This window comes from Conger conger, chromosome 2, assembly GCF_963514075.1.
Source record: "Conger conger chromosome 2, fConCon1.1, whole genome shotgun sequence".
Classification (NCBI taxonomy): Eukaryota; Metazoa; Chordata; class Actinopteri; order Anguilliformes; family Congridae; genus Conger; species Conger conger.
In genome coordinates, this window is record NC_083761.1 from 46,692,956 (window position 1) to 46,709,799 (window position 16,844).

The 16,844-nt window shown below is 43.6% G+C and overlaps 1 protein-coding gene across 3 annotated transcripts; it reads right to left on the bottom strand.

Moving 5' to 3' along the window:
• Nucleotides 1-1,249: 1,249 nt before the first annotated feature.
• stard3 (StAR related lipid transfer domain containing 3) lies at nucleotides 1,250-15,089 on the bottom strand. 3 transcript variants are annotated; one of them, XM_061231982.1, is made up of 15 exons: nucleotides 14,986-15,089; nucleotides 13,454-13,731; nucleotides 12,838-12,918; nucleotides 12,287-12,364; nucleotides 12,115-12,168; nucleotides 11,637-11,754; nucleotides 10,453-10,554; nucleotides 9,590-9,645; nucleotides 8,880-8,972; nucleotides 8,680-8,742; nucleotides 7,718-7,813; nucleotides 5,100-5,179; nucleotides 3,796-3,900; nucleotides 2,719-2,812; nucleotides 1,250-2,354 (listed from the first exon to the last, which is right to left on the bottom strand). In XM_061231982.1, the coding sequence occupies exons 2-15, from the start codon at nucleotides 13,664-13,666 to the stop codon at nucleotides 2,247-2,249; spliced, it is 1,341 nt and encodes a 446-aa protein (XP_061087966.1). In that variant the 5' UTR covers nucleotides 13,667-13,731; nucleotides 14,986-15,089; the 3' UTR covers nucleotides 1,250-2,246. The 3 variants fall into 3 exon arrangements, with proteins under 3 accessions (XP_061087966.1, XP_061087964.1, XP_061087965.1); XM_061231980.1 differs by having other exon boundaries at nucleotides 11,637-11,757; XM_061231981.1 differs by lacking the exon at nucleotides 14,986-15,089 and adding an exon at nucleotides 14,544-14,762 and having other exon boundaries at nucleotides 11,637-11,757.
• Nucleotides 15,090-16,844: the final 1,755 nt, after the last annotated feature.

Below are 16,844 nucleotides of genomic sequence, written 5' to 3' on the forward strand. Positions count from 1 at the left end.
ATGAGGTTAAAGTGCAGACAGTTTTAATATGAGGGCATTTACATCCATATCAGGTGATCTGTATAGGAATAACATCACTTTACAGTCCCCCCATTTTAGGGGACCAAAAGTCATTGGAAAGTTGGCTTCTCAGCTGTTTCTGATTAGTCAGGTGTATCCAGTCACGTAGTGCAGGTATAGGAAAGCTTTCAGTATCTAGTCTTGATTCTAGCTTTTGATTGCCTTTGAAGTCTGTTATTGGTGATTGTCAACTTAAGGACCAGAGCCAGTCCTCCTGGCCAGTCAAAGAAGCCATTATGAGAAAAAAGTTTGTTTTGTTATGGCTTTTGTTTGTCCCATGTCTATGACTGTTTTGCCCTGTCTGCAAACAAAAGGAGAATAGCTTCATTTTTCCATTTTCACCTCGATTCTTTGTATTTGTTGCACTCGTTATATTCACATACTTTGGGTATAAATAAAGTAAGTTAATATCGTAAGTGCTCACTTGATATAAACCATTTTATTGTGGTCCTTGTGATGCTCACATCCGCATTTAGAAAGCCTTAAATTGAACACTACATAAATTGGCGAGGATTGGCCAGACTTGCCATCAGCATGAAGGGATTAAAAGAGGAACAGGAGACTGATTGGACAGTAAAGCTGTGTGTCAGACAGGGACAAGTGACTGATTTGAGTTTGAGGAATTTCCCACTGCCCTAAAACACAGCAACATCACAGTGAACATCACCAGATTTGCTAAAAGAAATTATCGTCACTTCAAAGAGTAAATCGCATTCAGCCAGGCAATATCTGTGATGTGCAATAGAGCATTTAGTGTATGGATAGTGCTGTACGAATCCCTCTATGCTGGGAAATGTATTGATGAAATCTATAGTGTGTATAGTGTGCTGGCCAAACACTATATTAGACTTAATCACCAAAAGTTTCCTAACCTCAGGTGTGTACTGTGGGCCTAATGGGAAAAGGAAAAAACAAGTATTTACAGGTGACTCACCTTGGTTGGAAGATGACCCCCCCCCCCCCCCCCCCAATTTGCAATTCCTAGTCATAACAGTGCACAGAATGTATGTAATGTACTTCGCCTATGCAGTTGGTGCACATATGGTGTGCATATTCTCAACGTGATGTCTATATTTGCAGCAATTTTGATCTCATTTTATTATTATTAAGGCTGAGAAGAACTGTGCAAGATTTCCAATGCACTAGCAACACCTGCGTAAATGTTAAAAAAGGATCATCACCATCATCATTAATCAGACAGAATTTTATTACTCATTTTATTTTAGGCCCTTTAAAACCTGACGGGGTTGACATGGACTCAAATAAAGTACGATGCAAAAGAAAACAAAATGTGCCTTATACTGCATTGCCCCGTGAGAGCTATGTGCATTATTCAAAGTGACCCAAATCATTGTAAAAATATAACAAACATACAAAAAGATTAAGCAATGCAACACACAATTTTGGCAAAAATAAAGTAATAAAAGCAAAATGATATTGGTAAAAAAAACAAAAAACTACACACCGATTTCCTGGTGTCCGTTCACAGATTAAGGCTCCTCCCCCACTTGTGCCAACTCGATCTCAGTGAGCTGGGGGGGGTGGGGGTTGCATGGATTAGTGTAGTCTACTGTTCATGCATAGCAACGGTCAGTGATGGAGGCAAGCAGCCAGACGTGCAGGCAGGCCGTGTTAAGACAATAGAAAATGGCTGCCAGTAGCTCATTAACATGCAGGGTTAAAACAAGCTCGATGCTGGTGAAGGCTTCATTATTTGCACTTTGCTGCACAGCAAACTAAACAATCGACTGGCATTCAGTCTAGTCTGACCCGGTATTGGCCATCATACCCAACATCACTCAGTCCGCGTCCAGGGCTGGCGAACGTCTTGTGCGTAAGCTTTGTACACACGGAAAGGCTCATCTCAGAGAGGAGAAGTCCGTCCTTCTCACCGAATGAAGTGTCGACAACGAGAAAAAACTAATATGGCACAGGCTACTAGAACCGTGTGTGTGTGCAAAAACGAGCCCCTCAGAAGCTCGCTGGATTCATCCTTCGATTTGAGATTTCAATTACTCGTGTATAGACTGACAGATAAAAGTCCAGCTTAATCTGTTGGGGGGGGGTGAGATTGAGTTTAAGGTCCCTAGCACTTCTTATGTAACCGCAGAGATGTTCCAGGCATTGTAGTTCTCCTCCTATCCACAGGGGGGCATTGTGTGCTGTGAGCCAAGGGGGCCCGCCCTCTACCGATGAGCTGAGGGCAGGTCACCGATCCTCTGGCGCAAGTGGAAGACAAACTCAAACATGGTGGCCGCCAGGCTCTGGTGGATGAGGTAGCGTGGTAGTCGGCCCTGGCAGAAGAACACAGTGGAGGGATTAAACTTGTTTTGTTTTCTGACCCAGCCAAGTCATCAAATGGACAAACCCAGAACAAGGTATTGTGGCAAAAATGTTTAACAAAAATGAAGGCCTGTATACAACTCTTCCCAGAGTATGAGGGCAGATCTGCAGTCAGGGACCAGGAACACTAGTCTTTGCGACCTTATTGAAATGAACTGACTGAAGCTGACTCTAGATCAGTACACAGTGTTTGAGAGGCCTAGGGAATATGGACCTCAGTGTTTAGCAAAACATGTTGGGAAGAAGAGGTACAGATATGCATGTACTGAGAGGGGTGGACAGCGGTGAGATCCAGCAGAATTCAGACAGGAATACCTTGAGATCCGTGTTGAGGACCCAGAGGAAGGTGCACACGGATGGGTTACTGTTGGACTTCAGGACCACAAACCCTCCTGGACCGTTCTCTCCTCTGAATTGGAATGGAACCAAATATTACATAAGAATTTAAGAGGATAATCTGGCCACTTCACTTCATGATTGTATACTTAGTGCCCTCCATAATGTTGATATCAATGTTTGGGACAAAGTGCACATTCTCAGATTTTATTAAAGGGTATTTTTATACATTTAGCCATGTAGAAATTAGTGGTGTTTATACATATGCATACTCACTAAAATGTTTAGTGTAGTGTAGTGCAGTGGTTTTGACCACTGAATTCAACATGAACAGCATTTTATAAAAAACTAAAAACATTTGGATGGATCTTGGGTGGAATATCCCTTTAAGTGCAGAAAGTATTATTGCGGCAATCTACACATTTTTTAATCTGCACTATGCCAATGACAAACTAAAATACAGTCTCTAAGCCACAGAATTTTTTTCCATATACATTTTTCAGCAATAGTAAGCTTATAATGAAAACGGTAGGTGTTGAGAAGGTGGAGTCATAGAGAGAGAGAGTGACACCAACATGAATTAAATGTGAAAATGGTCTATATTAAAACTTGGTTTAAAGTCTGCTGATCCTTTCGACTAAATTTCACTTCAGTAGTTAACAAGCCATTTTTGTTTGTGAAACACTTTAAAAAAAGTAAAAGTATTGCACCTCAATTACAGCAGGTAATTTAACAAACTTTAAATTACTAGCATGCTTCTAATTTGTTCAACACCTCTGGGCAGCCAGTAGTCTAGTGGCTAAGGTACATGACAGGGACCCAGAAGGTTGGTGGTTCAAGCCGTGGTGGTTAAGATACGTGCAGCGGTTGGGTCCGTAAGGCCCTTAACCCCACATTGCTCCTGGGGGGGGATTGTTCCTTGCTTTGTCTAATCAACTGTACTTTTTTTCTTGATAAAAGCATCAGCTAAATAAATAATGTACTCTGCAGGGAGTTGATGAAAGCTCCATTATTATTCATTTTCCCATTGGCGAAGCGGCGCTGTGCGGGGCTCACCTGACGCAGCGGCTGATCGGGGGCTTGGCGTCGTGGCTGGTGGCCATCCCCGCCGAAATGTAGTAGTCCCTCCGGCGCTCTACCCGCCTCACGTTCACAAAGTCCCTGAACAACGGGGGGAGAGATGGGGGAGAGGGGCATTTGTGCAATCATCCGTTTGCATTGCAGTCTTCTTGTAAAACGTGGATCTGAATGACCGTAAGCCGTAGCCTGGATAGATTCTCTATAACGTGCACAACGATGCCAGCCCTGCTGACTCTAAAACTCGCTCATATTGAACCCCACCATTTGAGTGAAGTGGTCAACTAAAGTCTGAATTTGCAGCTCTGCAAAGAAGAGCGGGCTGATAGTCCTCCACAGCGATGTGAAGGACTGATATCAAATTATAGGAGGCGTTTGGTTGCAGTTATCACTGCTAAAGGTTGTGCAATCAGTTATTAATGTTAAGGGGGCAATTACTTTCACATTATAGGAGTGGTTCAGAACTTCAGAAATAATTATTTCAAAAACATGTTTTGTGTTGCTCAGGTTTGCACTGTCTAATAATACATTTTGTCAAAAGATGTGAAAACATTCAGTGACAAATATGCAATAACAGAGGAAATCAAAAAGGGTGCAAATACTTTCATGGCACTGTATACCATCCATTGCAATTAATTATACAGTTAAAGCTTGTTAATGCAAATAATGTGTCATCAACTAAATGCATAAAAACATGCAGACATGGTCAAGAGCTTCAGCTATTTTTCAGACCAAATGTCAGAACAGGGAAGAAATGTGATACAAGTGACTTTGGCCGTGGAATGACAGGGTGGTATGCTGTACACATCTCTGAACACACAATGCATCAAAACTCTTAAGCGGATAGGCTACAAACAATAAGACTAATAAATGCCTAATAAAGTGCAATTTGGCAAGCTATTAGTAGTTTCAACCACCTTTATCAAACTCCCATAAATCATACAGACAAAGGCAGAGTTTCACATCTTAATAGCATGCACATTAAAATAATAAAGGAACCTGTTAAACAACTTCCTTAAACGTTTCATCTGGTTCCACAACAGGCTTTTATCAAAAACAGATTCGCAGAATCAGAGCTCGATAAACAATTTAATGCCGAAAAACTATTTTAGCCTTTCAGCAATCTTCCTCACCAAGTAACCAGTGGGCTTAAATTTCCTTTAATTTTGTGCATTGTACGAGGGGAGAGAGAAGCTATGATCTCTTGAAGTTGCTGGAATGGATTTAGAGGAAATTTGACTAAACGGCAAACACGCATTTGAACAGGCCCAGACGAAAGTTACCTGGGCGAAACCACACCACCTGCAGCTCCCGATGAAACGTCGTACGAAACCAGCGTGTTGTCGTCCACGCGCTGCAGTATCTGAGGGGAAGAGAGGAGAAAAAAAAGAAAAGAAAAAAAAACTTTAACCCTTTCAAGAGTAGGTTTTCCAGAAATTCTAAATTAGTGTTCTAGAAACCAATTGCATTGATTTGCAAGTAGTGATCGTAACGTTCAGTTAAGAACATTCTAATCACATTGTAACCTTGCACCTTAGAGCAGGGGTGTCAAACTCCAGTCCTGGAAGGCCGCAGTATCTGCGGGTATTTGTGGTTTCTTTTCAATTAGCTGCCAATGAAGGCCTTGGGAACAAGGTGTGTGGACTCTTTAGCCCATGAAAGACTTTTTAAATGTATCTCCTGTGCTGAAACACACCAAAAAACCAGCAGACAATGCAGCCCTCCAGGACTGGAGTTTGACACCCCTGCCTGAGAGGGTTAAATAGAAAATTCAGACGAATCTATCAAAACACAAATCAGTAGAACAGTTCTGTATGAAGGACTGTATGGTCTATGCTTAGACCAGCAGAGACTTGTTCAGTGACTGGGCAAAGCTGAACTAAAAACACATTGGGCCCAGGGGTACAGCGCTGTAAATACACAGTAGGTATTTCACTATCACCTTGAGTGTGTACATTTTATCTCAAGCTGAGCTCACAAACTCAAACACAAACTCAAAAGGCTTAACTTTGGCTTCGGTTAGACTTGCACATGGTCAGGGTTGGACAACAACCAAGTTTCACCAAAATTCACAGAAAAACTAGACAGGGTTTATTTTTTCCATACCAAGCAGCATTAGGGTTTAGCCCACTAGGGTTTTGAAGCAATCTCACAATATCACATTAAGAAAACAAATGGAACACTACGCTTAACTGCATGCAAGTGTCAACAAACACAAGGTTCAGAGTTTAAGCCGCGTCTATTTGTTTTATAAAGCCGTAAACAGCGTCTATTTGTTTTATAAAGCCGTAAACAGTGGAGCGCCTCCCCACATCTCTGACCTCCTTTCCTGCCATTCCACCTCACTCAGATCCTCCCAGCTACTTCTGTCAGTTCCACGTTCGTGGCTTAAACAGAAAGGTGATCGAGCCTTTTCATTGGCTGCCCCGGAGCTGTGGAACACTCCGCCTCTTCATGTTAGAACTGCCCCCACTACTCAAACACGTAAGACCAATCTTGTTTCTCTGGCTTTTGGAGACTAAGCTTGTCTTTTGTGTGACGTAATTTTTAAACTTTTACTTTTACTCTGCACAGCACTTCCGGTCATTTTATATGTGCTTTATGAATACGTTTGATTTGACTTGACCTGACAAGCTGTAATAGGAGAACATCATTATGAATATCATAAATGTACAGTAGAACCGAACAAATCGGGAATGAAGGTCATTCCTAACATTTCAGGAAATTAAATATTTCAGTTCACTTTATTTTGAGTCATAATAAAACAATAATTTGAATAACAAATAGGCTAAACTCAGAAACAAATCTGCATATAGCTTGTGGATGAAAAATGGTAAGTGAAAGTCACCGTTGCATTGGCCGTAGCCATTAGCAGGATTTAAAATTATTTGCTTGCTTCTCATTTCCAGCAAACAGCTAAATTTATCCTGGTCCTTCTCATGTTAAAAGCAGTGCTTTCCTTGTAGGCTACTCTTTAGCAACAACAATTATTAGTGTTCTTGCATTTTGCACGTTATGTAACTTCTTCAATAGGCTGCCAAAGCCTTCTTTTGCCAACAGTATAAAATACGCTGGCACCCAGGGAAATCACTGAAGTTATAGCGGAAGAATACGTTTTTTGGTATCCCACCCTGTCCGTTTACCAGCGCAGGTAATGTTAAGTTAATGAGGCAAGGAGTCCTGTCCTTCACCATTCATGCTCGTATAGTACCGAACGCTAGTACCCACCAGATTACAATAGCCACGTTTACGTTTCCCACCCTCAACCAAAGCCAAAACCCCTTTGGATTTGGGTTGAGCCACTTAATATTGGCCTTGGGACTGAAAGAGTTCAAACAAACAAACAAACAAAAAAAAACCAACATGAATGGAAAAAATGGTCACTTCTCTGTATCATAAAGCAAGCGAGGGAAAAACTGGGTTAGCAGATTCATAGAAAGTTGGATGAAGACAAAATTCTAATCTTTTATGATGTTGGCCAACCGGTTCAATGACATAGCATTGTACATACAATACTTATTTATTCCAACATATTTTCTTCTATCCCCTCCGGTCAAAAGCAAAATAATGAAGTAGAGCAAAAAAAGAATAAACGGCAACAAATTTCAGCGTTTCTTCTGGCTGTCAAATCGCACTAGGCAACAAAGTATGACCACGACAGGGTAGACTGTTTCCGCAACATAACTAAATTCTAGAGGTGGACAACATTGAGAAAATGCATCCCATTTTTTTCCCCCCAACCAAAAATGCATAATTTTTGTATAAATTACAACAATTGCATTGTAGATTCAGTTTGACATGGCTTGTACCATTACTCATAATTCTGATATCACAGCCCTTTGCAACGTGTTTATTGCAAATGATGGGGAGGGTGGTAGACACGTATGAAGCGGAAACAGACCTGGCAACCCGAGACAGTTCTGTTCCATTGGACCATCTTCTCAGGCTGCAGAATGACCTCTTGGTACACAAGCTCAGCTGGGCACTGCATGAATGCCTGGGAGACACAAACACACATCAGCCAGGAGTCACATCAAACCCTTTATCTTTACAGCTCAATGATGTGATGCGCTCTCGTAAGCCAAAATACATACAAGACCCGTTCTATCATAATCAGTAGTAAGTTGCGACAGCTAGTTTTACATAAATCGACGTTTATGTAAAGATGTTCATTTTTGGCTGTTTTAAGCTTTCATCTTTATTTTGTAGAACAACATCTTGGCTTTCATAATCTGCATGTCTTAATGCCAAATTCAGAGTAAAAATAGAGTGTTTAAGCTTTTGAAAGCAAGATGTCTTTCGGTGGGGCGGCCTGTAGCGTAGTGGTTAAGGTAAAGGACTGGGCCAGCAAGGTCGGTGGTTCGATCCCCGGTGTAGCCACCATAAGATCCACACAGCCCTTGAGCAAGGCCCTTAACCCTGCATTGCTCCAGGGGAGGATTGTCCCCTGCTTAGTCTAATCAACTGTATATCGCTCTGGATAAGAGCGTCTGCCAAATGCCAATAATGTAATGTAATGTAATAGATTTGCTTTCACAGTCGGTATGCCTTAATGTCAAGAGTATAAAATATTTCTGAGTAAAAATATAGTTTTAAAGGGTTTATACATAAGATGACAAGTTTCATTAGCCCAGTGTCAGTAGTCTCCCAGCTTCACGTAACTCTCATGTTTTGGTGGCACCCAAAATTAAATGGGACAACTCCCTTGATAGCTGGAGATAACTGGAGATATCGCTAGAAAGCTAGTTTCTAAAACTCAAAATACGTTTTGGGGTCAATACGACTGATTTTGATGGAGCAGGTGACATACAGAGAACAGAAATAAATTAACGACATGTCACGTAATGCAGCACAATGTTGTACCTTGAGGATGAAGGTCTTGCCGTGGAAAGGGATCTCGAGGGTGTAAACGGAATCACCCAGCTCCTGACCACCGAGCAACCACCATTGCACACATTTCCATGGAAAGTAGAAAGTTTCTTAAGTCAGCACACTGGTTTGGGCACACTTATTCAATTTCTTTACTCTGGGACAGCGAGCGCTGTAATGATTTAAGCACTCACGTTGTTCTTCTCAAACTTCCAGTTCTCCTCCTGAGCCAGTATCTGCTCCACCACGGACATGGCCTCCCGGCCTTGACGCACAAACTCCTTCTCCTGAGGAGGTGGGGTGGGGGAGGGTGAGGAGAACTTCACTGAACACCCTGCTACCACAAACTACACATAAACACTCTTTCTTTCTCCTACAGGAAAGCATTCGGCTTTCCATAGGTCAACAGTCAAAACAAATTATCGGAATGTGTCGCCTCTGACGTCAGGCTGAGGAATGAATCTATTTTCTTTTCCGTTAAAGAAAAAGCAACAATATTCGAGTGTCTGGCGAATGAGCCCAACCCATGACCGTTCAAATGTCATGAGGTCTTGTTATGAAACAACAACAGCCACGTCCCTGGTTTACAATGCATGATGACACCAGCCTTTTGTGACCGTGGAATTATACGTTCCATCTGCGTTCTGAGTGGTTTTGAGATATTGAGCTACAAAAATACTACAGTGTAATGGGCTCCAAGCAGATACAACCTTTAAAATGTGTAAAAGAAATGCGTGTAAAACTTCACACACACATTTAGTGCCCTACAAACAACATATTTGTGACAGCAACTCAAGACGAGGCAGTAAAAACACCTCATTCAGCTGCAGAGCAGTCTCGCCGTCTAACTGGATGAGGTAAAGGCGAGAGCTCCAATCAGCACGGAGCGCAGGCTGCAACGCACCTGAGCAGTGACCGCTCTGCGGCCCAGTCCCTCCTCGTCCAGCTCCTCATCTGAACCTGCCACAGACAGAGGCCACATACGTATGCAAGTATGTATAACTCACTCATCTGAACCTGCCACAGAGGCCACATACGTATGCACGTATGTAAGTATGTATAACTCACACCTCTGAACCTGCCACAGAGGCCACATACGTATGCACGTATGTAAGTATGTATAACTCACTCATCTGAACCTGTCATAGATAAAGGCCACATACGTATGTATGTATGTGTGCATGCATGACTCACTCGACTCTTAGCTGTGGCGCCTTAGAAGATGCAGGTTCTCATACAGAGCCAAACAACAAACAAACCAAGCACATGTACTGCAAATAAAATTAATTAGCAAACTGCAATACTTGAGTGATGAAGGATTTTTTACCGAAAAATGTCGATGGGATGTTCATGTTCAGCATGACTTAGTCCTATAATACATGCTTTTCAGACTTGGAATATAGACTATAGAATTTCATGTTTATATTAATGGATGTGACGTGGTGTGTATGTAAGAGTAAGAGACCGTATATGTGTGAGTGAGTGCACCTGTACACGTGTGTGTGTGTGTGTGTGTGTGTGTGTGTAAGAGAGAGTGAGAGACTGTATGTGTCAGTGTGAGCAACTTTACCTGTGCGCATGCGCGTATTGAAGAGAGACCGAGTGTGTCTGTGTGTGTGTGCGTGCGTGTGTGCGTGCGTGTGTGCGTGTGTGCGTGCGTGTGTGCGTGCGTGTGTGCGTGCGTGTGTGCGTGCGTGTCTGTGTGTGCGTACTGAAGAGAGACCGTATGCGTGCATGCGAGTGGGTCTGTCTGAAAGATCACAGTACCTGCCATGGACTCGGGTGGGGAGTAGAACTGTCCGTCAGAAACGGCGCGTGGGTACAGCATGGGCCCTCGCTCAGTTGACACGCACTGGGCTGCCAGGTACGCTGGAGAACAGACACACCGGTGAGCACCTCCTTAACATCCCCCTCCCTGCTCCATTATGCATCTATCCATCCCTCTCATCTAGCTGCTCTATGCATTTGTGTCTCATGTTCCTCTGTCAAGACTCTATATTCATGTTCCATAGCCCTTTCTCTGCACACCCTCCAGACGTGCGTTCTAGACAGCAAATCTTTGCAAGAAACAATGATTTTAAATTAACATTCCATTTAGTTCCTTTCCATTTAGCCTTTTTAAAACAAATGGATGCAACTTAGGTCTAACAATGCCAGCTAGCCGATTTGTTGATAAAAGATTTTTTTGAAGGTAAGAACAAATATGACATTGATTAAATTGTATTATATCAGCCAAACAACTATCAAAATTTGGTCTCTCAACATTTTCCCTATCTACCTTTTCAAACTGTTAGCTAACGTTAGCTAAGGTTTGTGGCAAACAGAAAAAGGTTCCCAGTGAACGTCCACTCTCCCCACAGCCTCTGGGTTCAGGCCCCCTCTCCCCACAGCCCCTGGGTTCAGGCCCCCTCTCCCCACAGCCTCTGGGTTCAGGCCCCCTCTCCCCATAGCCTCTGGGTTCAGGCCCCCTCTCCCCACAGCCTCTGGGTTCAGGCCCCCTCTCCCCACAGCCTCTGGGTTCAGGCCCCCTCTCCCCACAGCCTCTGGGTTCAGGCCCCCTCTCCCCACAGCCTCTGGGTTCAGGCCCCCTCTCCCCACAGCCTCTGGGTTCAGGCCCCTTCTCCCCCACCCCTCTCCCCACAGCCTCTAGGTTCAGGCCCCCTCTCCCCACAGCCTCTGGGTTCAGGCCTCCTCTCCCCACAGCCTCTGGGTTCAGGCCCCTTCTCCCCCACCCCTCTCCCCACAGCCTCTGGTTTCAGGCCCCCTCTCCTCACAGCCTCTGGGTTCAGGCCCCCTCTCCCCACAGCCTCTGGGTTCAGGCCCCTTCTCCCCCACCCCTCTCCCCACAGCCTCAGGGTTCAGGCCCCCTCTCCCCACAGCCTCTGGGTTCAGGCCCCTTCTCCCCCACCCCTCTCCCCACAGCCTCTGGGTTCAGGCCCCTTCTCCCTCACCCCTCTCATCCTCAGCCTCCTGGGTGAGCACTTTGAAGTCCAGGAACCAGGTCTCCAGCCAGGCCACCACAAAGGAGGTGATGGGCAACACGTAGCCAAAGGCATTCTTGGAGAGGAGCTGCTGTGGGAGGAGGAAAGGGAGGAGAGGGAGTACATAGGTGACTTGTGCGCAAACAAGCAAGTATGAACAGTGAAAGGAAGTCCAGAGGCGAAGACAAATTATCCTACTGCCCTTCCCCCACTTGGTAAATAATCACTTCATGTGAGACTAACCTCACGCGAGACTAACCTCACGCGAGACTAACTTCAGTGAGTAATCGCACGTTGGCCTAACATCACTGAGTAATTGCATGTCGGACTAACATCAGCGAGTAACTGCACATCGGATTAACTGCATATTGAACCAACTGCGTGTGCAAAGCACAAGCGACACTGCGTATGGCAGCCGAAAACCAAGCAAATGCAGCAGCTCACTCACATTGGAGATGATGACTTTAGCAACAAGGAACGCACTGGTCACCAGAGTTGTGATCTGTATATATGAGAGAGAGCGAAAAAAGAGTTAATACCAGTCGGGGCTAGGAAAGATGAAAACACAAGCGATCGATCCCTGTGTGCAGGTATGGAGAGTGCGCGTGGAGAGTCCTTACCGCGATGACCCACCAGTGCCTGAGGCGGAGGGCAGCGTAGCCTAGCTGCAGGCATAAGAAGCGGAACGCCGCTAGGAGCTGAAACGGAGCGCACCATTCAGTCCATTTCAGTCTCAAAAGGCAACACTCAGTCATTAATATACACATTCATATACATTTATTCATACTTACTACACTTAATACTTTCATGTTTGAGCTCCCTCTAGGCCTTTGAGCGCCGAGAGGGAGTCACATTTTGATGTGAACTCAATCCAGCACTTTGATTAACTGCTTCAAGATTATTTGTATTATGATTCATTTTGACCAAATTTGCAAATATGGTAGAAACTTGAACTTTTTTTTTTTTTTTGCTCCTCTGTGATTAATTACTTTTGTATTCTATCTTGACCTTGACTAATGTGTATACATGCAACTTCATACATATACAACTGTATATACATATATACATAACTCGGATTCATGTCTCCAAGCACCGCACTAAAAACAGGGAGGGTTCATGACACACATTGCAGGTATTTGGGCCGTATGAGAAACCTGACGCTTCCACTCACGAAGATGTCAAAGAAGGATGAGTCAAATTTGTACTGGACCACCTCTTTCTCCAGGTTATCCCAGATCCCAGCATTCGAGATCTGAAGGGACAGAAAAGAATGCAAGAATGTAAACGCCATTTTCACCGGGAAACATTACCTACAAAGAGCTGAAACCAGCAGACTGGTGTGGTGGAGGATAGAGGATGTGTGTAAAAATGGGTGCTGAGAAGGACCGGACAAGACCCACTTCCCACGGGGAACTTCTGGGCTGCGTTCTTCCTCAAAACACCATGAGACAGAAGCTGACAGCAGCACTTATCACTCTGCTGTGGGGTATTCAAATAGTAGAAATACAGAAATGCCCACAGAACACATGACACACGTCATGCAGCCTGTGCACGAGAAAGAAACAAAAAAAGCAGTCTTGAGAATGAGATGAGAATTTATTCTGAAAAAATATCAAAACAGTCCATGAAAAGAATAATTATATGAAGTTAAAATGCAGAAACTTGACATAACAAAGGTAAGTGGGCCAGAAGTCAAAAGGGAGGGGACGGGGGAGAAATGCACAAGCGGTAAGGGAAGTTGGAAAAACACAGACAGTTGCAGGGGAAACCAATAAGGGGAAACTGACGTTAAGTTCGATGATCCACAGAAGGGAGATGAAGAGCAGGTCGAAGGTCACGAAGAGGCAGAAGGTCCGGCGCACGTCGGAGATGGCCTTGCGCTCCCCCAGGGGGGCGTACGGGGAGTAGGGGGACTGGGAGATCTGCGAGTAGGAGGCGTTGAGGGAGGCGATGGCGGGGAGGCTCCCCCCTAACTCGCCGTACTCCACCCCGCTCGGCATTCCTACGGTCGAGGGGAGCTCCACCTGGCCCGCGCAGGGAGAGATCAGGCGAAGGGTGGAAAGAGCTGGTGAGCACAGAGAAAGATGTGTGAGGCAAGAGAGGAATGTTCCAGAAATTCAACTGCCCGTGATTACTGCACTATGTACCCTGCTGAAAATTCCAGCTCAGATTCTAAGCTGGTTTAAGCCGTTTTGGTTTTTTTTTACTTTTGGGTGGTCATAGCAGGTCTGGGGCTGGTCAAGGTTGGTCTCTAGCTGGACAAAGCTGGCCAGAGCTGGGACAGTAAGCTGGTCGTTAAACTGGTGGACTACTGCTTGAGACTGGTCAGCTGGTAAACAGCAGGTTGATCTTCTAAAAGGGTCAAAAGCACAGTTTAAACCAGCTTGATCAGCTTAGACTGGCTAAAGATAAAATTTTCAGCAGGGTAGTGAGCCTAAATAAAGTGCCTGGATGATCAGTATCCTTCAATCAATTGCAAACTCAAGCACTCCAATACTTCTGACCGACTATTCTCCCGCCAGCTCACATGGTCAGGAGCTACAATCAAGATGACCATGGGGAATCAGTTCAGATGAGGCACAACAGAGATTCAGTTATCCTGACATTACGCTGTAATCTTCAACTAAAATTCAATCCTTTTCACATAATGAAGCCATCTGATAAGAGATCAGTGGGGTCAAAGGTTCCTGTAAACAATGCTGTCAATTGGCATAATTAAACAACCTAACATCAAACTGAGTCAGACGGATCGACACATGCAAACCTGTACAATGGCCAGTAAGATGTGGACAACATTGCCCGAATTTAGCCAGCTAGCTAACGCCAGTCTATAAATAACGTTATAGCTAACTTAATTAATTGCGGACATTCGCCTACCTTTCGGGGAGGGGATGGTTGAGATATAGTATTAAACAACGGATATCCGTACAATGTGAAAATGTAGTTAAGTTAGGCAGCTAGCTAGCAAATTAGCTATCGGTCCCGTGCAGCACCCAAAGAAAAGGGAGTCCATGCTATTTTAACAAAACGTCGAATAGCTAGCAAACAACCGTGGCTAATGTTCGTTGGCTAATTTAGCTAAGTTGCAATGTGGTAGTTTAAGTTAGTTGTGAATGCCTTAGCCAGTTAAGTGTTGACAAGTCGGTGACTCCCAGCGATCAAGTTTTATTAGCTAAGAGCACAACGATGTTCAACAACTTTTCGCGCCTGCTTGCTATTTTCTCGAATACAGCCGCCATAACATGCAGTATTACCAGGCAAAGAGCGTTGCGTGTTGTTATTTCGGTATTATATTTGTCCTAAAGATTTCGAAACTCACCTGATCACCGCATCGCATTCACAGCTAGCGACTTCCGGGAATGCAACAGGAAACTAATGACACTTTCGTCAAGACCTTGGTTGGGGGGATGAGTTGCTTTTCTCATTGTATCCAGCATAAGCAGATATGATTGGCTTTAATGTGTCACATGTGCTATATTGACCAATCAGAGAGCATATAGTGCCACCTAATAGTGAGCGATTTGAAAGGAGCAACAAGTAATTCTATCCTTATCTGTCGGAATTCTTGACGGTCAATTTCACATGTATGTTTATATAAAAATCCTCTTCTTGGCTGCTTTACACTTTCGTCTTCATTTTGTAGACGCATGGTTTTCATAATCTGTATGTCTTAATACCAAATTCTGAGTAACACAGAAGTTGTTTACATTTACATTTTAGTCTATTGGCAGACGGTTTTAATCCAAAGTGCGTAGGTTCTTCCACAGGTTAAATAATCAAATCCATAACTACCGTAGTCAAATACGCATCAAGGGCTGTTCTTCATGCGTATTTTGTGCGTTGTTTGAAGGCTAGCCAGCTTGTCACCTTTCACGAGTTACAAACAACCACATCAGCTGCGCTGGTGGCTACATGTTAATGGCTTTGCTTTTTTTTTGGTTTCGTGGTCTGTATGTCTTAATGTCAACAGTAAATGTTCTAAAGGGTTTTAAAGGGTTTATAAATAGAGCTGGAAATTCTCAAAAACATGGTTTACTGGCACGTAAATTGAAACTGGACGCAACTCCTTTGATATCTGGAGTACAGAGATAACTTTGGTATCGTTAGAAAGCTTACATTCTCTTTCGATTATTCTCCGAAACTCAAAATATTAGAGTAAATAAGACTGATTTTGATAGAGCAGGTCACACAAACTGTGTGCTGGACAGTGCAGCCAACGGCAATGTATCAGCATGTTTGGCCCTAATGTTAGTTTCTATCTAAATATAGCAAATATCCACATTCACAGCCGATATATGACTAAGGAAACTGTTAATCGTTTTTTTGTGAAGAAAATACATAATTTCCAGAATCCCATGCGAAAACTAGCCTAGCAGCTCTATTTTATGACTGAAATACGCCCTCATGCGGCAAAATGTCCAAAGTGTATGTTCCCAATACAGAACTCTTAAGCATAATTATTGGCAGATACGCATGTTTATTGCTGCTCATATGCACAATTTGGATCAGGTATAAAAATAGAGCTCCAGATCTATCATCACCATTCATATGCTGTCCCAGTGGAATAGCATTAAAGACGGACAAATAACAAAAACGTTTAATTTAATTTTGACGGAAGAAGAGGCTGTTTGTTCATTTGTTCCCAGACAGCTCACACGTCATGCCCCCAATACACTCGCACGTACAGGCACAGGCACGCGCACAATTACAGTCTAACATAAAAGAGAAACATAAAAAGGGGGCGGAAAAGCCAGGTGTGATAATTGAATTCACTGCATCTTGACACATTAAGAAAATACGAGAAAAAAGAACGAAGAAAGTTGCACATTTCTGGAATAGTGTTCATCCAATGGGAAGGAAATGTAATGTGTGTGAGAGAGAGAGAGCCATGGGCACTGGGTGTTGCCAGCTCTCCACCGAGGTACTAGGTTGCTCTCCAAAAGTCATTTGGGTTCAGCTTTGGTTAATCCAGAGGGAAATATATCTTTATTTTTATTTTATGTTTTTACATTTCCATAATTCTTTAGCACCCTGGATAAAAACATAAAATGCATTTTGAAATAAAAGTGTGCAAGCTATGACCGCAAACATATCTGGACCACGAAAAGTCTCTGGATCTGGTGACAAAACGGTAGAGTTAGCAACATTTGCCCAGGGGATTGTTTGCATATGGAGACC

Coding starts and splice junctions, on each gene's coding strand:
- stard3 (XM_061231980.1), bottom strand. CDS start 13,666: ATGCCGAGCGGGGTGGAGTACGGCGAGTTAGGGGGGAGCCTCCCCGCC. Junction 12,365..12,837: donor CATCCTTCTTTGACATCTTC/GTGAGTGGAAGC, acceptor GCTCCGTTTCAG/CTCCTAGCGGCGTTCCGCTT. Junction 2,355..2,718: donor TCCTCAACACGGATCTCAAG/GTATTCCTGTCT, acceptor TTCTTCTGCCAG/GGCCGACTACCACGCTACCT.